Source organism: Marmota marmota, unplaced genomic scaffold (assembly GCF_001458135.2).
Source record: "Marmota marmota marmota unplaced genomic scaffold, marMar, whole genome shotgun sequence".
NCBI classification, from domain to species: domain Eukaryota; kingdom Metazoa; phylum Chordata; class Mammalia; order Rodentia; family Sciuridae; genus Marmota; species Marmota marmota.
Genome location: NW_026000229.1, coordinates 29,902,286 through 29,927,841, shown reverse-complemented (window position 1 = coordinate 29,927,841; position 25,556 = coordinate 29,902,286). Strand labels below are relative to the sequence as shown.

General features: G+C 33.9%; 2 protein-coding genes across 2 annotated transcripts in view; one reads left to right on the top strand and one right to left on the bottom strand.

The window, feature by feature from the left end:
- Positions 1–9,661, bottom strand: part of Fam227b (family with sequence similarity 227 member B) — a 65,394-nt gene extending 55,733 nt beyond the window's left edge. Inside the window, exons 1-2 of the mRNA XM_048793248.1 lie at positions 9,657–9,661; positions 8,868–9,099 (exon numbers count right to left, since the gene is read on the bottom strand). Of these exons, the coding sequence (XP_048649205.1) occupies positions 8,868–9,099; positions 9,657–9,661 (237 nt within the window). The remainder of the gene's footprint in view (positions 1–8,867; positions 9,100–9,656) is intronic.
- Dtwd1 (DTW domain containing 1) lies at positions 9,128–24,010 on the top strand. Its single transcript, XM_015480681.2, has 5 exons — positions 9,128–9,268; positions 14,037–14,347; positions 16,636–16,779; positions 18,105–18,363; positions 23,492–24,010. The coding sequence occupies exons 2-5, from the start codon at positions 14,090–14,092 to the stop codon at positions 23,737–23,739; spliced, it is 909 nt and encodes a 302-aa protein (XP_015336167.1). The 5' UTR covers positions 9,128–9,268; positions 14,037–14,089; the 3' UTR covers positions 23,740–24,010.
- Positions 24,011–25,556: the final 1,546 nt, after the last annotated feature.

Below are 25,556 nucleotides of genomic sequence, written 5' to 3'. Positions count from 1 at the left end.
GCCAGAATTTTATTGAGGATTTTTGCATCTAGGTTCATTAGAGATATTGGTCTGTAGTTTTCTTTCTTTGAAGTGTCTTTGTCTGGTTTAGGTATCAGGGTGATGTTGGCCTCGTAGAATGAATTTGGAAGTTCTCCCTCTTTTTCTATTTCCTGAAGTAGCTTGAAAAGTATTGGTATTAGTTCCTCTTTAAAGGTTTTGTAAAACTCTGCTGTATACCCATCCGGTCCTGGGCTTTTCTTAGTTGGTAGTCTTTTGATGGTTTCTTCTATTTCCTCAATTGATATTGGTCTGTTTAGGTTGTCTATATCCTCCTGCCTAAGTCAAATTTTAAACGATAAATTTGTGATGAAAAATTTTATGAAGAAAACTAAGTACAAATGGCTTTACTAGTAAATTCTATCAATATTTTAAGAAATCATGCAATTGTACACACATTCTTGCAGAAAACAGAGAAAGGAGGAACAATTTCTAGCTCATTTTATTTTTTGTTCTTCTGTATGTAACATGTCTCTTTTCTCTGGCTGCTTTTAAGAAAATTATCTTTATTACCATATTCAACAGTTAATGGGATTGTGTTATCCCTCTTTCCCTATATCCTACCCTTTTTCTTTCTTTCCTCAGCCTGGTTTTGGTTTGTTGAACTTTTAAATCTGTACATTTATGGTTTTCACCAAATTTGGATAATTATCTAATATTCTCTATTCAGTTTTTTCTTCAGTCTCTCTTTTTCCTTTTAGGACTCCAGTTGTATTATTTTTAGATAGCTGGAGCCTATAAACCTACAACTTTTTTTTTATTTCTGTGCTTCATTTTGGATAGTTTCAAAATCATGTCTTCAAGTTCACTGAGCTTTTCTTCAGGAAATGCTAATCTGTTACTGAGTCTAGCTAGTGAAGTTTTAATTTCAGACATTGTTTCTCTGTGTATCTCCTCATTCTCTTAATATCTTCCCTAAAAATCCAACTTCTTGGTTTCCATAAATTCTGACAGTTGTCTCTTCAATTCAGCAAGAATTATGTGTTCTACTTGGTTTTCTGCCTTGCTGTGCCATGTTTTAGAAAGCATTTCAGGAAGAATATTGAAAGGATTGTAGGACTCATTTCACTTTTCTCTTAGAAAGTTTAGTCCTGAGTTCCTTATTATCCAATATGTTTAAACAGTAGTTCCCTATATTCCAATTTTCTACAATGTTTATTGTGGGAGGCCAACCTTACAGGTGACTGAGTTACACTCCCCAGCTGGGTGCTGAGGCACTCTGTCACAGAAATGGGTGTGTCTTGCTACAGCCCCATGGGTGAAGCTATGCTCACCTGTTCCTTTGTAATATAACCCCTTGCCCTGTTTAGGATAGAATCTTCCATGGAAGTGCCTTGTGTGTGTCCCCTCCTCTTACTGTGCCCTTGGGTGTGGCCTACCCAGGTGTCAGTCAACCTGCTGACAGTGGACATCATGAAGATAGACTCAGCCCCCTGAAACATGACCCCTTGCCTCATTTGAATAGCTTCTCCTCAATAAAAGGGGTCAGTGCGTGCTCTCTCTCTCTCTTTCTGCGGACCCTTAAGGTCAGAGGAGCCGTCACAGCAACCCCAAAGAAAAAGGTATTTGTGTCTCTTGTGTGGTTATTTCATGCAGCCCAGTTAGCCCAGTTTAGCTAGAGTGACCCCTGAGCCTTTTAGTCTCGAGAACAGAAACCCGGCAGTTTATGGTTGTAAAACAAAACTTTTACTTTTTCTTGTTTAGTTTTAAGAATTCTTTGTATATTTTGGACAACAGTACTTTATAAAATATGTCTTTTGCATATATTGTTACCCAGGATATGATTTGGATCTTGAATGTCTCCTGGAAGCCCATGTACTTTTCTTTTTCCTTTATTTTCTTTTAGTACTGGGGATTGAATCCAAGACCTTGTGTTTTAAGTTTCATGTTTTGATAGTGTGATCCCCAATACACCAAGGTCCAGAAGTGGGGCTTTTAGTTATCATCATTGGATTAACCATTGGATTAATCCAGCAAGTGAATTTTCCAGCAAGTAGATTAATCCATTGATAGGTGAATGGCCTTCTGAGTAGTAATTATAGGTAAGTGGGACATGGCTGGAGCAGGTGGGTCACTGGGGGCATGCTCTTGGGGAATACATCTTGTTTCTGAATCCTCACCACTTGTTCTCTTTCTCTCATCTCTCTCCCTGCTTCTTGGTTGCCATGTGCTAAGCAGCTTTCTTTCACCACATCCTTCTGCCATGATGTTTCTGCCCAGCTAATCATAGACGAAGACTTCTGAAACCATGAGCTAAAATAAACCTTTCCTTCTCTAAGTTGTTCTTTTCAGGTATTTTGGTCACAGTAAAGAGCTGACTTACACACCCAATCTTCTTCTCATTCTCTTGATAGTATCTTTCTCAGAGCAGAAGCTTAAAGTTTTAAGTTTTTTTTAAAGGAGAGAGAGAAAGAGAGAGAGAGAGAGAGAAAGAGATATTGAGAGAGAGAGAGAATATCTTTTTTGTAGATGGACACAACACAATGCCTTTTTTAATTTTTATGTGGTGCTGAGAATCGAACCTGGGTTCCACCTGTGCTAGGTGAGTGCTCTACCGCTGAGCCACAATCCCAGCTCAAAAGTTTTAAGTTTTAATGAACTCTGTCAATTCATGGATCACGCCTTTGGTGTTATAACTAAATAAAAAAAATCATCACCAAAACCAAAGTTATCTAGGTTTTCTCCTATCTCATAGGATTTTTACACTTTTACATTTTGTTTCAGTCTATTGTGCATTTGAGTTAATTTTTGAGAGGGTGTAAGGTCTGTGTCTAGATTTTGCTTTTTTCCCCCCCTCATGTGGGTATCCAGTTGTTCTAACACTATGTGTAGTAGATTATCTTTTCTTCATTGTATTATGTTTGCTCCTTTGTCAAGGATCAGTTGACTATTACTAGTGTAGGTCTATTTCTGAGATCTCTACTTCTTTGTGAATACTGTCTTGATTAATATTATTTTATAGTAAATCTTAAAGTCAGGTTTTATTGGTTCTTATAGTTTACTTTAAATACTGATTTTATATCCAGCAATGAAATGCACATATTAATTTTAATAGTGTAACAGTGTATGAAGATTCTTTTGGACTTTGTAAAAATCGAATTATATTGTCTGCCAGTAATGGTGGTTCTTGCTTTTCTTTCTTATAGCTTTTCTTTCCTTTTCTTGATAGACTTCACTGAATAAGGACCTCTTATAATACTGAATAGAAGTGGCAATACAATAATAACTATATTTATTCAGTTCCCAATATTTAGTGGAAATTTTTAACATATTAACATAATTATATTATTCACTATAGGTATTTTTGCAGAGTAAGGACATTCTCTTCTAGTCCTAAAATGCTCATGAGTTTTAACATGAATGCTATTACACATATAAATGATTTTTCAACACCTACTGAGATAATCATACTTTAATGGTATGGTGAATTATATTGATAGATTTCCAAATGTAAAACCAATGTAGAATTCCCAGAATACACCCTACTTGGTCATAGTGTATTCTCTTTTTAAAGTATATTGCTTACTGTGATTTGCACCTATTTTTTTAGAGTCTCTGAAAGTATTTCTACATTGACTAGTTAGTGTAATAAACTACCCTAAACTCAATGGCTTATAACTTTTCCCACATATGTTTGTAGATTGATTTTATATTTACTTGACCTAGAATAGCCTCCCATCTGAGTGGCTGTGCTTCTCTTGTAGGTTTCTGACCTCTGCTTTTAGCTCGGCCTCAACTGTTTCTTGATTCTCTTGGAACCAGCAGGTTAGCTGGAAGAAGCTCTTCTTTTTCATAATGATGGCAGAGGCACAGTGGAAAGGCTCCATTGTGTAAACACATTTCAAGCTCCTCTTTGCATCTTATCTGCTAATGTCCCATTGGCCATAGTAAGTCATGTGGATAAATCCAGAGCCAAAGTATGGGGAAATATATTCTGCTTATGAAGGTGGGAGGTACTACAATGTCATAAGACAAAAGGCATGCATCCAAAAGGAATGGAGAATTGGGGCTAATAATAAAAGCTACCACATTATTTATAAAAATATTTGCCTGAAAATTTCTTTCTTACAATGTCCTCATGAGAACTGGCGATAAAGGTTGTCCTGGCCTAAAATAAAGGAACAAATAGAAACAAAATTGGAAAAGCCTCCATTTTCCCCCCTATTCTCTAAAAGAATATGGAAATCTAAAAGATGAGTACTACCTTTTCCTTCCCACCTTAAATATTTGGTGGACCTTGATGTTGATGTTACTTAACCTGAAATTATGGGAAATTTTTAAATTAAGGATATTGTTGTGGATTCAAATGTATCTTTCATTCACTTACTTGTTAAAGCTCTAACCCTCAATGGGATTGTAACCTGAAGATGGGGCTTTGAGGAGATAAAGTTAAATGAGTTCTGAAGAGTGGGTCCCTAATCTAATAGAACTGCTGTCCTTATAAGAAGGCACACCAGAGCCTACCCATGTTCTCTTCCTTCCTTCTCCCCTACCCCACGTATACATAAGGAAGAGACCATAAAAGGACATGGTGAAAAGGCAATCAGTGATCTTTAAGACAAGAAGAGAGGACTCAACAGAAACCAATCCTGAAGACACCTTCATCTTTTTGGCCTCCAGAAATGTGATAAAATAATTTCTAGAGGCTGGGGTTGTGGCTTAGTGGTAGAGCACTTGTCTAGCATGTGTGATGCACTGGGTTCGATTCTCAGCACCACATATAAATAAATTTTAAAAAATTCATCAAAAACTAATAAAAATATTTAAAAGATAATAATGTCTATTGTTTAAAGCATCTTGTCTGTGGTAAAGAATTGAAGCTAATAATAAAAGTTCATAACCTGAGCAGACAAATACAGATACAATTTATCAATTTCAATATAATTCACATAGTCTATTACTTCTTACATCAGTTTTGGTAAAGTATCTTTCATGAAAGTAAAACGTCAAATATTTTGTCACAAATATTCTTTTCTTAACATTCTATGTTTTACTCTCTGTAAGTTCTTTGGTGATGTTTCACTTTTCATTTCTGATATCAGTAGTTTGAATTTTATTTTTCCTGGACAGTCTATCTTAAGTTGTATCAATTTTATCTATCTGTTCAAAGAACAAATTTTGGCCTTATTTCTTTTCTCTCTACTGCACATTTATTTTTAATGCACTGATTTCCCCTTTTATCTTCCTGAGTTGTTTTCCTCTGCAGATGCTTGAGAAACTCTCAGTGCTAAACCTTGCACTATTATGAAGTTGTTGGTGTAACAATCCATTTAGATACAATGATATTCCATTACCACTTTAATCTTTGGTCTTTAATATTAACATAATGCTAAAGCACTTTAATACTCATTATTCAGTATGACTAGAAAGTCAAAGATTACTAGATATTTAGGAATAAATATAAAAGCAAAAGATTAAAAAGTAAAAATAAAATCTGAGAAAAATACAATGTGGATAACAAAGTAAATTTTAAAAAGGTGTTTAAGATTAGAGAGCTAACAGATAATGTAACCCTGATACCAAAATAGTGTGTTAAAATGGATAAAGAATAAGAAAAAAATAAAGTATGAATATAATGGTATAAATTAAATAGTCAATAAAAACTTCATGTGGAAAAAAAATGAATCTAGATACTAGGAAAAAAAACATGTTAAGAAAAACAAGAATCAGAAAGAAGACTTTAGATGATTATTCCAAGAAAATGGCTTTCAACCTATAAATTTAAATATAGACAGATAATATTTATGTTTGTGGTATTTTTCACATCTGCAAAGTACTAAAAAAATCATCACTTTCCCCATATTAGTTTCATATAACTGCTATAATAAATTGCTTTAAACTTAGTAGTTTAAACAATATGAATTTTTAACTTAGTTTCAGAGGTCTGAAGTCTGAAATGGGTCAGCAGGGCTATGCTCCTTCTAGAAGATCTAGGGCAGAATCTGTTTCCTTCTCTTTTCCAGCTTTTAGCCATTACCTACAGTCCTCTGCTCACAGTTGTTTCTTCTAACTTTAAAGCCAAGAGTGTAGAATATTTTCCCATCTCTGACATCTTTCTCCCTCCTTTAAAGCCTGGTAATCCAAGGTAGTTTTTCTATTTCAGTATCTTTAATGTAATTACTGATAAAGTTCCTCTTGCCAAGGGTATAAAAACTAGGATATGAACTTATTGGAAGGGGGTACATAACTTTGTCTCCTAACTCCCATTACATTATTTCAGAAATGTATTAGAAAATGTTTTTCACAAAAACAAATGTTTAAACAAAGAAAAAAAGGTACAAGTGATCCAACAGAGGACAGTAGTTTTGGATTAGTGAAAGTTACTCATCTTGCATGGACTAATGGTGGTAATACTGTACAATGAATAGATGTAAGGAAAAAAATATCTGCTATAGCGATGTATTGTGCTTTATCATTTTGGCTGTGTTTAAGGACAGATTACTAATCATTACATAAAAAGTAAATTATTAAGGAAAGTAAAATCTTATATTAAAAGTCAATGTGATCACAGTATACTATGTGACATTGGATTGAATATTTACTTAAACATAATAGAGGTAACACTAACTTTTTACTTAACAAAAAATTATCAATCAATATTTTGAGATGAGGGGACAGGAAGAATGTGTGGATAGGGAGAGAGTGACTGTTCATTACTTGGGGGTGATGTCAAGAAAGAACTAACTATATCATTTTCCTCCACAGGAGAAAGACAATGGATAATGTCTAAATTTGAAAAACAAGAAACTGCAGTATATTAAGACAGGTAGAGTAATATCAGAAGAATTATTCAAAATATTTCAAAGCAATTTCCTTTGGAGATAATAACTGAGAACACAGTGGTGAACTATTAGTAATTATCAATATTTATGTTTTTCTATATTTCCCAGTCTCTCTTGTATTTCATGTCGGGGCAGTAGGATCAAATTCTGGCCAAATTGATATATCCAATTTTTAGGGCTAACTTCGATAATTTTCATCATTCCTCTTTCTTCTTTTCTTCATTTCCTCCCACCCCGACTTTGTGATACTGGGTATTGAATCAAGGATGCTTGCTAGGCCCATGCTGTATCACTGAGCAACATACCCATCCTTTAAAATTTTATTTTATTTTGAGACAGGGTCTCACTAAGTTGACCATGCTGGCCTTGAATTTACAACTGTCCTGCCTCAGCCTCCCAAGTACCTTGGAAGCAGCTGGGAGTATAGGTGCCTACTACCACACCTGGCTTTCATTCTTATCAATAAGCTATGGACCCCAAATCCTAGGAGGCAGCAGAACCTCTCTACCAAAAGAAAAAAAAAGTAAAGCCTGTGTCCTTGAGTATAACAGTTCATCTGACTAGGGACATTCACAATGGCTCTTTTGTTAGACATTTTTTTTTTTATATTGAGCCTCTGATATTTTGGGGTCTTTTGTTATAGCAGTAAATTCAGTATGTTGGTTTAACAAAAATTGGTCACAAATTCTTTGACCATCTTTTGAGAAGTGAGTTTTGTCTTCTCCCCTATAATCTGGAAAGGACTCATTTCTGTTACTTTTTGAGGGTAAGTTGAAATAAGGAAGGAAAGAAAGGAAAGGAAGGAAAAAGAAGGTAAAGGAAGGGAAGGGAAGGGAAGGGAGGAAGGAAGAAACATTTCTTTTTGGAGCTCTGGGCCTATTAATAAGTCTGTGAGGAAGCCCAGCACATGTTATAAACAGGACCTCTGCTAGTATGCAGACTTCTCAGTTGAGTTACCAGAGAAAAGTTGATCCACTGTGCTCCACTGACTGTGTAATTTATGAAAATGATAAAATGATTGTTTTAGGCTACTATATTTTCCAGTAATTTATACACAGACATAGCAACCCAGTATTCTAGTAAATAGTATCATTTTCTTTTTAATTTGTATAACTGAACTGCTTTGGTAAGAGTTGGTTTCAAAAAGAAAATACTTGTGAATTATTTATTCCTGGCTTAGAGACTTTTCACCATTGCTGCTTTCTCTAACCAGAAAGTTCATCTTTCTCCCTAAATTAGTGGCTTTCAAACTCTTCAGATACTATACAACAAGAAATACACTTTATTTATATAAACAACCTAGTGTGTGTGTGTGTGTGTATATATATATATATATGGCTCTATAAAGCAATACTTTACTAAGTTCCATGCACTGACATTTCTACTCTGTTTTATTATTTCATTATTTAAAAAGTGAAAGAGATTTTCTTTATTACAAATGTGTCAAGACCTGTACCAATGGGTCCTATACAATCCCCTTTCCAGCTGGAAAACAGTGCTCTAAATAATAACCATTCTTTGAAGCCTTACCCAAATCCAATCAATGAGCCTTCATTGACTACCCTATTCTGAGCTTTTCTGAAATCCCTATCATATTGTATTTTCTGTACGATTCATACTTTACATCGTAAACATATCCAGCATATCCAGGGCAAAGCTCTGTCCCTTATCTCTGACTTGCTCAATTCATAGTATACTACTTAATAAATACATTGCTCAATATTTGACTATTGTGCTTCTGAATCTTACAATCGGCAACATGCACTTCTTCAGTTAGAATTTCTTTAATGTGGGGCATGGAAAAATGGTTTAATAACATATTAACTTCAAATCCGAAAAAGGCTAAGTGTACCAACTCTGTTTACATGTTTTTATGCAAGCCAATTCATCAATATACAAACTTTTTCTAATAACTATTCAGCAGACGAAATGTTATCTTGATACAGTCACAGAAAAGTAATTGAACTAAATTCTCATGAGTAAAATGTTCTGGGGATTGATAAAGTGGAAAGTGCTCTTGGGGATCAGCATTTCTTTACAACTCACTGCAACTAAGGCTTGAATGTGTACTTCGAGAACTTCTCCAGTTTTGTGGCACCGCCCAGACTCAGAAGGAAACTGTGAGTCTGGCGATTCCGAGACCAGGCCACGGATGTCCCGGCCTTGTTCTCTGCTGGAGTCTCCCGGAACAAAAGTTACGCCGCCTTGAGAGGCTTGAGTGACTGGGCGGGATTTCCCGTCCAACTCGGCCTGGCTCTCGGCGCGGTAGGTACCTCCGCTCTGGGGCAGGCGTGGCGCTCAGCTCCAGCAACGGCTAGGCTCCGCCCTCTGGTGTCTCCTGGAAAGCGCTCCGCTGGGTCCGCGCGCGATCACTGCCCGGAGCGCGCCTCGGCCTTGGGCGGAGCGGAAGACGCGTGGAGCCGTGAGAGGACTCGCGGGTTGTGCAGGTCTGCATCCCTCTGCTATCCCGGTGCTGGTCTCTGCGCGTGTCTAGAGACTAGTGGTATGGCCTGAGCCTTGCGGCCGTGGGAAGTGAACCTTCCTTGTCAGGACCCTCGCAGAGGTTGTGCTGGGTGTCACTTGTGAGGAGGACTTTGGTCCCTGCGCGGGCGCTTGAGAGTCTTGAGGGACCTTTGGGGAAAAAGACTTCCCAATTTTTCCGCAGAACAAAACAAAAAATCCTCCCCCAACACGATGCTTTCTTTCCCTCTATCATGTCTATCGTGGCAAAGTCAGTCCTCTAAGGACCCCATCCTTTAATTTTTAGTCTCTGGAGGGGTTTGCGGGAAATTGGTAGTCGTGGTTCTTCCTTAAAACAGACACAGGGATACTTACGTCATACAGTGTATTTAAAATCTTAAGATTATGGTTACATAATAAGCATAGGGAGGCGTTTGATTCATTTGTCTAAATTCTTTTTTGGGTATGTAAGGCATATAAGGAAGTCTGTGTTCACGTGCCAGTTCCATGGAGTTGAATGATAAAATCAGTACTTAAGATAGCAACATGTAAGAACTATTTATGATTGGACCCCATCTACTTTGAAAAACTTAAGACAGTGTGCCTACTGTATGTTGGATGCTGTGTAAGGAGCCATTAGTCCTGTATAAAAAACCGTGGTATCTTGGATTAAAAAAAAAAAAAAAAATGTTGAACTTGTACATATTATGTGACCAGTTCTTGAAAATACTCCAGAAAGAAAAAAAAAAAAAAAATTGAAGTGAGTTTAATCCAGTACGGAAATGGTCCACAACAAAGTACAGGGGAATTTTAGATAATGTTCTATTGGGAAGCCAGTCAGCTTAGAATAATGGAAAAGCTAGGAGCTTTTAACATTATTTTTTTGTGTGTGTGGGAGAGGGAGTGGGGAAAAAAGTTGCCAGGCTGCTGTTTGTACAGGCTGCAGATGGCTTACAGAGGTAGTTTGCCAGGTAATTCAGTAATGAGATGAGATACATATTGTATACCTTTTTCTCAGAATGATTTTGATTGAGTTAACAAATATTTGTTGATTATCTCCTGTTACATAAGAATCAGGAATATCTGATATCAGGAAAGAATTCTGCTTTTGCAGAGTTGAATGTTAGGAGTGAATCTTCTCTGAAAGGTTGCTTCTAAATTAAGTACATTTTTCTGTGTCAAATATGTGGAACTAATTATAAGTTTTAAGAGGTAAACAGGTGTAAGAGATTGCCCTACCTCACATATAACTTGATAAGAAACTGAGTTAGTGTCCTGACTTTGAGTCTGAAAATAGAAAGTTATGTGAAAGGTAGAAATGGTGCAATTTGGTGAGTTTAATTAGTTTTTTGGGAAATAAAAGGAGGAGTGAAAACATTCCTTTTTTCAGCTTGAGTTACAGAATGGTGGATATACCATCAGGTATTTGTTAGTTTCTTAGGAATACTCATTGTGTTTTATCTTTAATCTCCACAACTCCAGTTACATTTCTCCAAATATCTTTGATATTAGCAAGTATGTTTTGAAGGTTTTGAATAGTCATGTTTGCAACAAACTATTTGAACACATTTAAAGTAGGCTACTGGCTAGGTCAGAGTATATTTCCAATCATATGGTTTCAGAGACCTTTGGAGGAAGCTCTTCATGATTTACAACCTCTTAGCCTTTTTTTATGTGGCTACTTCAGCCACAGATGAGAGTGTGTTGATGAGACACTGTAAAGAGCCAGAAATATTTTCCTTTCACTATCTCAGATATTTCTGTTGTTTGATTTTTGTAGAGAAAAAAAAAAAAACATTTTGTAGAGATAACCATAATATCTACTTGGTTATGTGGGTGGAAAGTTAGTGACATTCAGGGTTATATTTCTGAGACATCTCAAGAGAGTGTACATTGTGAGCTCTGGAATATCTGCAAATAATTTTCTGTTGAATATCGGGCAATTATGTTGAATTTCATAGCATCCACAGGAATTGGATTCTTCAACCCCACTATGTCTGGGCCAAGCTGTTTGACAGCACATGTGCACATGTATACCCAGAATTAGTCCAGTCCCTTTTTTTGGTAAGGCCTTGATTTGGATAACTCAGAATGCTTAGTCTTAAAATGCTTTTCAGAAGGTACCTCAGGTGACACCAGAACAAACCCAGACTGACAGGGTGTAGACAAAACATAATTAGCATCCTGAATGCAGCAAGGCTGTACTGGATGGCTTGTGATTATAGAAACTTTGTTGGCTGACTGTAGTTCTCATTTCTGGGGACTTAGAGGATCTCTTCCCAAACTTTTAATGCTGCTTCTGTCCCTAGATTAAATTTTTTATCTTAAGGTTTTGTTTTTTCCTTCCCTTAATCTGTAGGTGGACTCTGTAAAACATCTGAAAATGTATAGAAAATATTTGGTTCCATATGTACATTTTCTAGAGATAAACAAGATTTTCATGTGATTGCTAATTTCTTCTGAGACTCAAAAAAGAAAAGGGTAGTGTCTAAATATCTCATATTCTTACTAGTTGTTAAAGCATGTTCACTAAAAAGCCACTTTTAGGAAGGTGATTTGGAGTGGCATTCGAAGTAGATGTATTCTATTTGCTCATTCTAAAAATCACCTTTGCTGAGCAACCTCAGATATAAATCTGTGCCTATCAGTACATGGCAGAAATATCTACTATGCATATTTTGGTTTTTCCCTGGGATACATTTGGCAAGTGTGTTTTCCTTTTCCTTCAGTGACTACCAGCATTCTTTTTTTTTTCTTTTTTTTTTTTAACATACCTTTGAGTCTCAAGCTCACTGAGATTTACAATCTAAAAAGAAACTCTCAATGAATAATTAAAATTAGTGTCACATACTTCTTGATGGCAAATTATGTTGTATATTTATTCTTCTCTGGACTTCTTGTTCACATTTTCTTTAGGAGGCCACAGCTAGTTTCCTGTTAGGAATTATAACATTTCTCCTGTTACTGTTTGTACTCAACAGTGCCTGGAGTTTCATAAACACCACAATGCCATATAGCTTTATAGTAAGAGAATCATTTTACAACTGTGGAATGCATATCAAATTAACAGGGCCCAGTCTTTCTTCTCCTTTGAAAGATATCTTGCATCCAGAGTATGCAATTTTGGCAGCCATCATGCTTCCGTGAAGAATACACAAGTGGGAAACTTATTTTACTATTTTATCTTCGATACTCAGGAATTTGAATGCTGTATAATTTTAGAAAACAGTAGAAATTCTTTGAGTGGACAATGTTAATCAAATGGTACTCTGTAAAATTTAAATTTTAATATAGTTTATTTCACCTTATAGAATATTTTATAAATAACTGATAATAGATGTCTCTCTGTATAGTGGTTATGTTATATGTGCTTTAAGTTGTAGAGGAATGTATCTTTTAGAACATATATGTATTAGGAAATACAAAGTGTCTTTCTTGTTTTTCCTCTACTCTCACACCATAATCAAAACAGAAAACTCCTGTGACCTCAAAAGGTATAGAGATTTCTCCCCATCCAGCAAGTCTGCAGTGGATACTAACTGGGTATCCTCTAATTTAATTCAATTGAACACTACTTGAAGATAATGTCAGATTCCACAGAGTGAGGGCTCTGTCCCCAAGGAAGATCCAGTTTCAGACACAGTTGCAAGTTTGGGCCCCAGAACTTCTTACTCACCAGCTATAAATTGAGATTCTCACAGCCCCCTCCTCAAACTTGATTAATTTATTAGAATGGCTCACAGAATTCATAGAAATACTGTACTAACTTTTGCTGTTTTTTAAATAAAGGATATTTTAAAGTATACAAATATGCAGCCAATGAAGTGATACACAGGGAAAGGTCTGAGTAGTTCCTAATGCAAGATCTTTATCCATGTGGAAGAGCTGAGGTGGGCCTCCTGGCTTGTGGATGAGTCCTCATTCACCTTTCTGGGAACCTCCAAGTGTTTAGCTATCCAGAAACTCCCAAACCCTGTGCCTTTGGATTTTTAAGGAGACTATATTGTATAGGCATAATTGCTAATAGACTGGATGGGGAACTCAGTAAGTCCTTCTATTAGATTCTTTGGCCTTCCTTCCTCCATGGGTTAGAATCCTTTCTGAAATCCTGAGTCTTATCATTCACAATCAGACAAGGTGGGTATGAAAATTTAAGATTAGAGTTTCTGTGATCTGCTGGGAAGAAGGGGAAAGAGTTACGAGCCAGGAATTGTGGATAGAAATATTTGTATATACATACACACATACTTAATTATATTATAATACCCAACAAAATTTTACTGATATTTTCATTAGAGTCCAGGATGAGATTTAGGGACATGATATTATGCAGTGTCAATTCAACGTCAGTGTAGAGTTGAATATATTCCTGGTTGATACAAGGATATGAAACCACTGAATTCTTAATATTTATAAAACAAAATTTCCATCTCTGGAACAAAAAGGGAGCTAGAAAATTGATTGTCAGTGCCTAAACTTTATATTTGAAATATTTTTTTAGGATAGCATCTTTCTATTTTTATGGAAGGAAGGACCTAAAGATATAACTGTAATTTGCTATTGTGAGTTTATTGCTTTTGCTTTTTAATTTTATGTTTTAAAGTATGCCAATTCAGTGGCTTTAAAACTTGTTAATATTTCTTAATAAGTACTAACACCAGCATACAATTGTGAATTAAACTGAGTAATTTTCTTTGTGGAAACTGTAAAATATTTCCTGTTTTAACTTGCACCTTTCAACTTTTTTATTCACAGTGCACCTATGATGTGTTTTAGAAGTAGATGTTAAACTTCAGTTTGAAGGAAGAATGTCTCTCAATCCATCTGTATTTCTTAAAGAAATCGAAGAACATAATTCAAAATTTGTGGAAACAAACAAAACTACTTCCATAGCTTCAGAAAATCCCCTTCAAAACTTATGCTTAGCGTCTCAAGAAGTTCTTCAAAAAGCTCAGCAAAGTGGGAGATCAAAGTGTCTCAAATGTGGTGGTTCAAGGATGTTTTACTGCTATACATGTTATGTCCCAGTTGAAAATGTACCTATTGAACAGATTCCACTTGTGAAGGTTGGTAAGATATTTAATTGTTTGAAAGTAGGAAAATAGATTTTCAAAAGATGTTTCATATGTGCTGGTTCTAATGTAATTGATAAGCTGGATAAATAATGTCATTATGAAAACAATCTTTTTAATGAAAATTCAAACTGCCCTCTGGTAAACACAATTATTGTTAATACTGTCCCCTCAATTATTTAAGATATATCTTCCTATAAAATATGTGAATATAGAACTCAAACATCTATTTCTATAATTTGATCTGTTTTTGTGCTGTTCATAGCATCAGAAATCTTAGACTTATTCATTGAGAACTAACAGTACCTGGATTGGGTTCTGGGGTCACAAATTTTGCATATTGTCTGATATTTAAATAATTTAGTCCATAAGACTTTCCCTTTTTATTGTGTGATTTATAAATTAGGTTAGGCACAAGATTTTCAAAATTCATTAATGAGAGTCATGTATCCTTGCTATAAATTGTATCCTTCAAGATAGCCAGGTGGTCAAAAATATTGGCTTTTGGAATATTCAACTCATCAATCATATAATGAAGTCAGTTTTATTAATAATAGAATTAAAAATACTTTGTTATGATCTGCTTTCTATTTTTTTCCCTTTCTATTCTCTTCCTTCTTTACCTGGGTTAAGATAATGCTGACCTGGTACTCAGAGATCCTGGGGAAAGGGAATATAGTGTCAGCTGAGACTGAGCTTCATGAGGAAAGTCTGATGTAGAGGTCAGCCAGAAGTAGACTGATGTAAAATCATTTGTGAACTGCCTACTTAAATGGTAAATTTTCTATAAATAGAAGTTGGTTTGATGATTGAAGCAATTGACTCTAATGTATAATTGATCCCTGGGCCTAAGTGGGAAGGGTAGCAGATAATGGTGTTTGAAACCCTAACTGAAAACTATTTAAAGTACTTATTTATGGGCTAAGGTCTTTTTGGTGTATGTTATTTACATAATTGTCCAGAAAAAAAAGTTATGTATGAAATTGGGCCTACCTCGTAGTGTGCAGCAACTGCTACTTTTAAAAAGCTTTGGAAATAATGATACAACAATATGGATGAATCTCAAAATAATTAATCTCAGTTAAAGAGGGAAGATGAGGAATACTTACTGTATGATTTAATTTATTTCAAAATTATAGAAAAGTAAACCAATCTAAAGTGACATCTAGATTACCTGATGATTGGGAGTGTAGTAGTTGAGGAAGAGGGGGAGAAACAGAAGACTTTTGGTAGTAGCAAATCATTATCTTGATTGTGGCAATTGCTTCACAGGTATAATATACATTAAAATTATTAGAATTGTAACTTTGTTTAAAATGTGTAGTTTAAAATACAAGAAAAATAGTTTTTATTTCAGAGCAAATTCCTAGAATCTTGCCTGTTTAGTATGGAATGGGCACTTGAAGATGGTAGGAAATTTGTTTTTAAATAGCATTTTAAAACGTCTTTTAAATTCTGAAGTAAAGAACCCATCTCAGGAGGGGTTCTTATATACATAATGGGGAAGATGTAGCTTACATTTTCATGGTTATGGCTGAATACATGATGTGTATAGGCATTATAAAGAGAGCTAAACCAAATAAATCAAAGTAAAATAATGAAAATCTCTAACCCAAGAAATCCTAGATAGTATATTTTTGTCTAGAGGCAGGTGTAATCCATAACAAAATGAACAGTAGGGGAAGGTAGGCAAGGTGATTTTGAAGAAAGTTATTTGTGATAGAAAGATTACATCTCTTAGACCTATTACTGTTTTTCTAGTTGATAGTTATGTATGCTGTTAAAATGTACTGCTGAAAATCACAACATTCAAAACAGAGGATACCTTTGGCTTGAGAGGATCTGTAAGGAACAGAATTTCAGCTTGATTTTTAAATCTTAAGTATTGTTCAACATTGCATTTCCTTTAAAAATAGCATAAAATAAACAAACCTAGAGTTTATAGGAATTATAAAAAATATTCTTGGCAAAAATACTGAAATATGAGGAATTGGACTCATTACCCATATAAATTAAGTAAAATAACACTAGATCTTTGTTTTAGGAGCAGATTGTATGTTAAATGAGTTGAAAATATTTGATCTATAATATGATTAACAATATTGAGGAAGAAATTTGTGTTTGTTTTGTTTTGACTTTCACCATTCTTAATATTCTGATTTAGAAAAATATGATTATAGAAACTTAGTGTGAACTTCCTGTTTTATAGACTTTTTATTAACATAAAAATTATAATTTTTATATTTGTTTTGTTCATTTGTCTTTTTTTCCCTTCACTTTAGCTTCCATTGAAGATCGACATCATTAAACATCCAAATGAAACAGATGGCAAAAGTACTGCAATACATGCAAAACTCTTAGCACCTGAATTTGTGAACATTTACACATACCCTTGTATTCCAGAGTATGAGGAAAAACACCATGAAGTAGGAAGCTTATTTTTTACAACTCTTTGTATTAAATATAAAAATTAATTTTAAACACCAGTTGCTTTTCTGAACTAACTTAAACACAATTTAATATTTTTCTTAATAATCTAGTGTTATGCTCATATAACATTAAACAACATGTAGTTTATTTCATTGGTATCTTCACAGGTCAAGTGATCCTAAACTATTATGCTTTTTGGAATCTTCTGCTAAATTTTCATAGTTTTTCTATCTTATTTCTTTAGGGTTTTACTCTTTGCCAATATTACAATGCCTGCTTTTTCTTTCTTCTCTCATCATTTTCCCATCTCTAATACAGCATGTAGCTGGTCTAATTTGATACCAAATTAGAAATGTTGTTGGAGTATCTCTGTAAGAAGAAAAGAAAGACTGAGATAGAAGGTTTTTCATGAATTTTTTCTAAAATAAAAGCTTAGTACATAGCTTTTGTAATATGTCTTGACTGCTCAGATGTTTCCTTGTTCATGTCTAGATTCTCAATTGGTTTTCACATAGTTTATATTATTATACTAGTGGGATATTACTGGTCTTATAATAAATAGGTCTCAGAAATTAGGCCTTGGGTACTTTTGAAAGAAGCATTAAACTCTTTAGGTTTCCTGGGGGCCATTGTGAGTGTGGCTAACCTAGAAACAAAATTAAAAATTTATATATTCATTTGTTTCAGAAAGAACTTGGTTTTCTTATCAATTTATATATGTTTTGACTGAATTTATTTACTAAGTTGTGTTTGTAAATAATATCTGAGTTTTAGATCTAGGAATATATTTTTATTTCCTTCTCTGGTCAGCTAGATACACTTATGTTGATTAAATGGAACACATTGTATTATACTATTGAACCCTGCCATTAATAATGGTTATAAAGACCCATTACATCAATTCCTTGCCAGCATTCACTATGTATATATCTTTGCTTATCATATAGGTGAAAATAGTATTTAATCATTGAGCAGTAGTCAGTGGTTCTTTTATAAAGTATCATGCACTTTGCCTTTTTATCTTGTGAAATGTACTTTTGATTTTTAATTCAAGATACAGTTAACTTTGCCCTCTCAATCAGTGAATAAATTATTTTGAAGTAATACTTTAAGATGGTTATTATGATTTTAGATTATTAAGGAAGAGCCAAAAACTTTATCATGAATATTGAAGAAACATGTACAGTAGGACTAACCTAATACTTGTTTCTCACATATTCAACATATTTTCTCCCTAAAGTTTTAGGTCACTTTTGAACTTATTTTGATCATAGCACACAACTAACCTCAGTTTTTTTGTTTGTTTGTTTGTTTGTTTTAGGTTGTACTTGTTTTTCCTGGACCTCAGTCTATCTCAATAAAAGATATTTCTTTTCACTTGCAAAAAAGGAGTCAAAATAAAAGTAGAGGCCAAAATGATGACCTTGACAAGCCATCTTTTAAACGAAAAAAAATTGAAGATCAGGAGGACTATGATTTGAATGATAGTATGTGCAAAAACACAATACTTAAAAAAATTATCTTTATAGATAGCACCTGGAACCAAACCAACAAAATATTCTCTGATGAGCGACTTCAAGGTAAGGACAAAAAAAGGTTTGTTTGGTTTTATTTATTTATTTATTTAGATTGCTCCTCCTCTATCAATGTTTATTTTCAAAAAACTTCAGATTAATAGTAAAAAGGAAAATTATATTTAATATGTATACATTTGCCTTATTTCTCTTCCTTTATTTGATGTGTGTGTGTGTGTGTGTGTGTGTGTGGGTGTGTGTAATAGTGTTTAACCATTTGAAAGTTAAGTTGCAGGCTTCTCAACACTTTACACTGGTAAACATTTGGAATTATTTTCTCTGTAAAGTCTGGCAAAAGGTACATTTTCACCATTTTAAGTGCATTCTTAATTTCAGAATTCATAATAAGATAATGAAAACATAATTTCTAATACATTAAACTGAGGTTTAGAGTTAGTTTGTTCAGCTTAATCCTATCAAATAATAAAATGTTTTAAAATGGAAAACCAATGATTTATAACAAAAATGGATTGTTTCTTGTGGAAGTAACTTGGCTTCTCCAGAAATTGGTATTTCACATGTATAGAGGTCGTATTTGGAAAGCCCCAATTATTCCCCATGGTACAATAAGGAGCTAGTAGGAGCAGGGAATAATTGGGGCTTTGCCAATTATTACCTTAACATGGTAATTACAAGGAGCAAATGAAAGAAGATAAGTCAAAATCATTGGCAAAACTATTTAAGAAAGAGATTATTCAAAGTCTCTTGTACTTTAGATTTGCCCAAAATAGATTTATACAAAGGATTTCTGTTACTTCTTCCCAATTCACATAGAAAGTGTATGTTTCAATTCTGTGCTAGATCAAATTTTTTTTTGCCACCTGCCTGCCCGTCCTTCTAGATCATAATTTTTTAAAAACTTTTTTTTAAGTTGTACATGACACAATACCTTTATTTTATTTATTTATTTTTTATGTGGTGCTGAACCTAGTGCTTCACACGTGCAAGGCAAACGCTCTACCACTGAACCACAACCTCAGCCCCTAGATCATAATTTTGTAATTCTCTCCTTTAAAAGTTATTAATTGCTAGATATACTAGAAAGGGAATTTTTAAAGTGTATATGTTGAATTTTTTAAATGTTAATTTTTATGTAATTCAACATATTTTTAAGGATTCCTACATATTTTAAAGCATATTTTTAAAAACATATTGGATTGGTGGTGATAACTACTAAACATTTATTTTTATATTTAACATATTTTAGAACATATTAGAAATATTAGAGAAACAAGAGTTTAAGGATAGTTAAGAATTTAGAACATTTTCAAATGTCTGCCTTTACCTCTTGATGGTAATTAACATTGATACAAATGTTTTAAAAGGACTTAGTCTTAGTTTTGGTTGGTATAACTATTGTTTGTCTTTGAATCAGAATTGCTTAAATTGAAATGTTTTTAAACTACCTAGACAGAATACTGTAAATGCAGAATTTTTTTATTTTTCCATTTATTCCATTATTTATTGAATATTGTGCCATATATTTGTTGAATACCTATTACTGGATAGGCAGTGTCCTAGATTTGAGGGAAGCAAAAGGAGAATAAGGCAAACTGTGCCCTCGGTGATTACAGTAGCTATCAATTATAGTTGTGTTCAGCTTCATGGAACAGAAGCCTAGTTAGAACCTTTTAAATAAGTATCAGGTTTACTTTTCACACAAAAAAGTCCAGAGGTGTATGTCCTAGGGTTGGTATAGGGACTTCACAATGCTATTAAGAGCTCGTACTTCTGTTTTCCTCATTCACTATTACTTCCATCCTCATGTAGCTTGTCATGAAGGTAGGACATTTTTTCCAGGCAAGATAAGGGGCAAAAGGTGTGTGTGTGTGTGTGTGTGTGTGTTTATTAATATAAAAGTCAAACAATTACATTCCTGAAGGTTCTCCTTATAGATGTTAGTTTTTTCTCTTTGGCCAGAACTGGTTCACATGATTATCTTGGCTATAAGGAAGGCTGGATAATTGTTTTTTAGCTGGACACATGCCACACTGAAAAGAATTGAAAGTTGGTTAACATGAGAAAAAAAGAGAGTAGATGTCGAGAAGTATTGGGCATTTTCTGCTAAATAATCGATTTTAGGAAACAGATAAACAGGTAAACAGATAAGAAAATTCACTGGGTGTGAAGTGCAGTAGCATTATTTAGGAGACTGCCTGGAATCTCTGAAAGATTCTTAGAGTTGCTATCTATTGAAATATTGAATAAATTGGTGAGGGGGAACATTTCAGGACAAAAGAATGACATATGCATAAAGATATTAAAAATAATTTAGCACTTAAAAAACTGATTTAATATGGTCTACAATATATACATATGCAAATGGCAGAAAAAACTAGAGAAATTCAAATTGTGAATGCCCTTAAATATCATGCCTGGGAATTTGGTCTTTGATCCATGAGGGTGTGATTAATTTGTATTCTAAGTGTAATGGAAAGAACTGAGCTGGGAGTTGACTTCCAGACCTAGTTCTGTCACTATGTATATTGGCAAAGAGTTGGGATTTTGGGGGATGTGGGAGAGTGGGGATGTTATATTACATTTTAAAGTAAGTTATTATGTTTATTTTTAAAATATGTAATATTAAGTTATAGAGCAGAGTGATATAATGAACAGTGAAGAGCCCCAGCACCAGAATAGTATCAATAATTTCCATTGGTTTTTCTGTCCCATATCATTCCCATATCATGTTTGGTTGGTTGTTGAATATGAAAATGTTCAGCTTTGTACAACAATGCCAGATTATTTTCAAAGTGGGTTTATAAATTCATACTCAAATCATTAATATATAAAAGTTTCCATTGATTCATAATCCCTCCTATGTTGGTATGTCACGTGTCTGCTTTTTCCAAGTCTGTTGTGTATAAATGCTGTCTCGTTATGGTATTAATTTGCATTTATCTAGTTACTAATTGTATTGAGCAGCATTTTGTTTATTTTGCCTTATACACGTGCTATTCTGTGAAATTTCTAGTGTTTTATTTATCCTCTAGTGTTTTGAAATATCTTTGCAGTCTGCTTCATCTTTGTAATTTCTTTTTGGTAGATTTTGAGGAAAATTTTTTAGTGTGGAATTTATAAATCTTTGTTTATACCTTTTAGTCTCTTGTTTATTTTAAATCTTTCTTTAACTTAAGTTAGTATATTTTAAATTTTCATAGATTTTTGCATTTTCTGTACAAATAATGTCACTTGTATTCCTTCCAGTTCTCATGTGATCAATTCATTAACTAATTTTATTTTTCTTTTTGCTATGTTAATTAAGACCTCATGCAATATTGAATGAAAACTCTGTAGAGGTTATATTTTTCATGTTTCAGGCTGATAATCTATCTTTTAGATAGCAGATTTATAATTGCTGTGAATATTGATATATTTGGATCTGTTTTTACTGTCTTAATTTTTATTTCTATTTGAATATTTTAAAATATGTTTTCCTGGCTTTTCTTTGATTGAATGAAATTTTTTCAAAATTCCTTTTTGAATTCTTTCAGAGGATTGTGGATATGTCACTTTAAAATGTTCAAAACCAAACAATATTTTAACCTGTCCTTTTAGACAATGTAAGGACTTGGTACACTTATGCTTCATTCAGCCTTCTCCTGGTTCACAGTCTTATTATTACTATTCATTATTTTTGTTCTGTCCTTTATTTTGAGCCCACAAATTAGATATTATCATTTTTGTTTTATACATGCAACCTTTATTTGGATTTGCATAGATGTTTACCATTTTATTTGCTCAGCATTCTAATAATACAATACTTTGCTGAAATATATTCTTTAGGAACTCTTTTAAATAGGTTTCTTGTTGGCATGGTTCAGTTTTTGTTTATTAATGTTTTTAATGTTTTCATGCTTTTCCTTGATGCATTATTCTGCTGCGTACGCAATTTGTTACCAGGTTTTTTTTTTCCTTTTCTTTTTTGACATATTGACAATATTATTTCAATGTCTTCAACATTCTTTTGTTGTGAATAAAGTTTCTTGTCGCTTATCATTCCTTTGCATGTGATCTGTCCCTTTTAAATAACTTCTTTTAAAATCCTCTCCTTGATGTTTCACAGTTACATTACTATGTATTGGTCCTAGACAGATTGAATTTATTCTGCTTCGGATATATTATGGTTCATGTATATGTAGCTTTGCATTTTTAAAAATAATTCCTGGAAAAGTTGTAGGCATCATCTCTTTAAATGCTATCTCTATTTGTTTTTTCCTTCTTGAACTCCTATTAGACATTTGATCCTCCATATCTCTTAATACCTTAAAATTTCTTATTTATTTCTTGCTCATTTTTTATATTTCTGAGGTAACTTTGATGTAAAAGTGAAATCTGACAGTAGGAAATCATTTATGACTCAGAGGTTCCTAATTGGTCAGTGGACTAACTGATTTTGATGCTACCTTCTCCCTTTTATTTTTCCCTTTGAAATACAATATGCTAAAAATATGGCTAATTAATATAACACAAACCTAAGTACTAATCTGATGAGCTGAAAGCATTTTGGGTTTGCATGCTGACATCTGAGTTGTAAAAGATAAAGAGTTCTGCATCATTAATCATTTCCTCTTTAAATGTATAAGACCAAGTCATTCTAGCTGACTGTAATTGAGGCTAAGCAGCATGGATGTGATGGAGCTAAAGAAATAGCTCTATGTAGTCTAATCATGAAGATATAGCCTAAAAGTGACAATCTAAAAGTAAACTTTTATCAGTATTAAGGACCATTAAGTTTCCTATCTGTGTCAGTGGGTTCAAGAATGACATTTTAAATTCAGTTTTTCAGAGAAATGAAACCCTTTTGAACACTGGTAAATTTAGTCTTGTCGTGGGTTGAAGTTTTAAAAGACTAGTACTTGTATATTAAAAGTTGCCTACTTTTCCTCCATTGCTACAAGGTGGATGACTCATGGATAAGATTTCATTCTGTGTCTTATATTGCTTCTATATATACCTCAGTACATTTAAAATCATAATCTTACTTGTATTGAAGCAAGTTACCTATGTATTTCTTTAAAGTCCTTAAAATAATTAAAGAATTCATTATTATTGTATCACACCCTTGGTTAAAAAGTATTTATATTTTTTCTTTTTTTTTTTCTTCTCCTTTTTTTTTCTTTTTTTATGGCAGGGTTGTTACAAGTTGAATTGAAAACAAGAAAAACTTGCTTTTGGCGCCATCAAAAAGGAAAGCCAGATACTTTCCTTTCCACAATTGAAGCCATTTACTACTTTCTAGTAGACTACCATACTGATGTATTAAAAGAAAAATACAAAGGACAATATGACAATCTTTTATTTTTCTACTCTTTTATGTACCACTTGATAAAGAATGCCAAGTGCTCTGGAGATAAGGAAACAGCAAAACATACCCAGTAGTTGATAACAAGTCACCTATCATTTTATTTTGCTAAAATTAATAAACTTATAGTTGTGCTTTGTTTATTCTTGGGAAATAATTGTATATAATAGCTGCAATATCACTTGAAAAAATTCCATTTTCACTCATATTTTTTAAAACAAAATTGTATCTGAGGCAATTTTTCGGAGATAAAGTTGATTTAAAAACCTTATTTTGAAAGTTATTTGCTCAATTTTGGCATATCTCAGTTTTATCGCTATATTTTAATAAAATGTTTTATATATGTAATTATAATTAAATATTCGATTAGAGGTCTTTGTTTCTTTTTCACCTATACTTTTTTACCTTTGGATTTAGATGAGGTCAGAATGTTTATGCTGAAAAAAAATTGATACCGATTTGTTTGAGGTTAGTGACAAATGTAGGCACAACTAGAATTAGAGCTCTAGTTTGTTTCTAGTGCTATTTCTCTAAGTCTTCACTGTCTGTGATGAACATTTACCGCCTCTTGCATCTGCCTGTTATCTCTTTGAAGGGAAGATTGTTAATAATCATACGGTCCTCCATTGAGATGGGATATGTGACCTAGGAAGATGAGTGTTGTAGCACATCCAAAATGCAGTGATTGATCCAGGGCTGAGCACATGACCCAATAGTAAAGGAGTCCTTTTTGATGAGTCCTGTGGATGCTGTAGAAGGTGGGGTTTAAACTGGGCACATTGGTGCAGGACTATCATCCCAGTTACTGTGGAGTCTGAGGCTGGATGATCCAGGTTTGAAGCCAGCCTGGGCAACTTAGCGAGACACTGTCAAAACAGACAAACAAACAAAAAGGGTTGATTCAATCCTTAATACTGAGATACTGAGAGAGAGAGAGAGAGAGAGAGAGAGAGAGAGAAAGAGAGAGAGAGAGAGAGGGGGGGAGAGAGGAGAGAGGATTTACTTTTCAAAAGGCAATATTGTACAGTGGCTAAATGCACATATTCTAGAACTAGACAACTGAATCTAAATTTCAACTTTGCTTTTTTATGTAACAGCCATATGTCAATTTTTTCATCTGTGGCAATCTTATAGAATTACTATGAGGATTAACTGAATGAATGTATATTAAGGGCTTTCAGCATCACCTAGAATATTAAGTGCCATATTCCCAGCCCTTATTATTTATTTGGCATTGTGAACTAAGAATGATTTAAAACTAGGGCTGCTAGTGACTACTTATGCTACCAGGTGAAAAGATCCAGTGTTAGAATGAAGGCAGAAGAAGAAAACAGGGTGGAGAGATAAAGAGAGACTGAGTTTTGATGACTTAAGCACAGATGTGGGTGCTTTTGAATGGAACCCTACCATGCTCTATAGCTTTTGTTTGCCCCTCTATAGCTACCCTTAACTCTTTTCAATTCTGCTCCCTGCCTGTGAAATATGTTCCCTTGTTCTCTGACTTTTGATTTGATTCAACAAATGAGATGCATCAGCAAGAAATTAGAGGTTGAAGGGAAAATCATTTATTTCCCTGCCCGTTTCTTGTCAGGTCCTTATGGGTTGATTGTGTCCTTTTACAGAATGCCATTTTATCAGGTATCCTTTCCCTTCCCAAGCAATTATCCCAGTTTCCTCTCTAGATTCAGATCCATGCTCCTTCCCTCTGCACATTTTCATTTAAGGTAGTAACGGTTCCACTTGTTGCTAAGTCTCAGGGTAGATCATTATCCTTTGTTATTTTCCCTCATCCCTACTCATACTTTTATAAATACTCATTTTATTATGCTCCAATAAAGTGACTTCATTTGAAGATGCTTTTGTTCACTTGAAGTTTCTGTTTCTATCTGGGGCT

Coding starts and splice junctions, on each gene's coding strand:
- Dtwd1 (XM_015480681.2), top strand. CDS start 14,090: ATGTCTCTCAATCCATCTGTATTTCTTAAAGAAATCGAAGAACATAAT. Junction 14,348..16,635: donor AACAGATTCCACTTGTGAAG/GTTGGTAAGATA, acceptor CCTTCACTTTAG/CTTCCATTGAAGATCGACAT. Junction 16,780..18,104: donor ATGAGGAAAAACACCATGAA/GTAGGAAGCTTA, acceptor TGTTTGTTTTAG/GTTGTACTTGTTTTTCCTGG.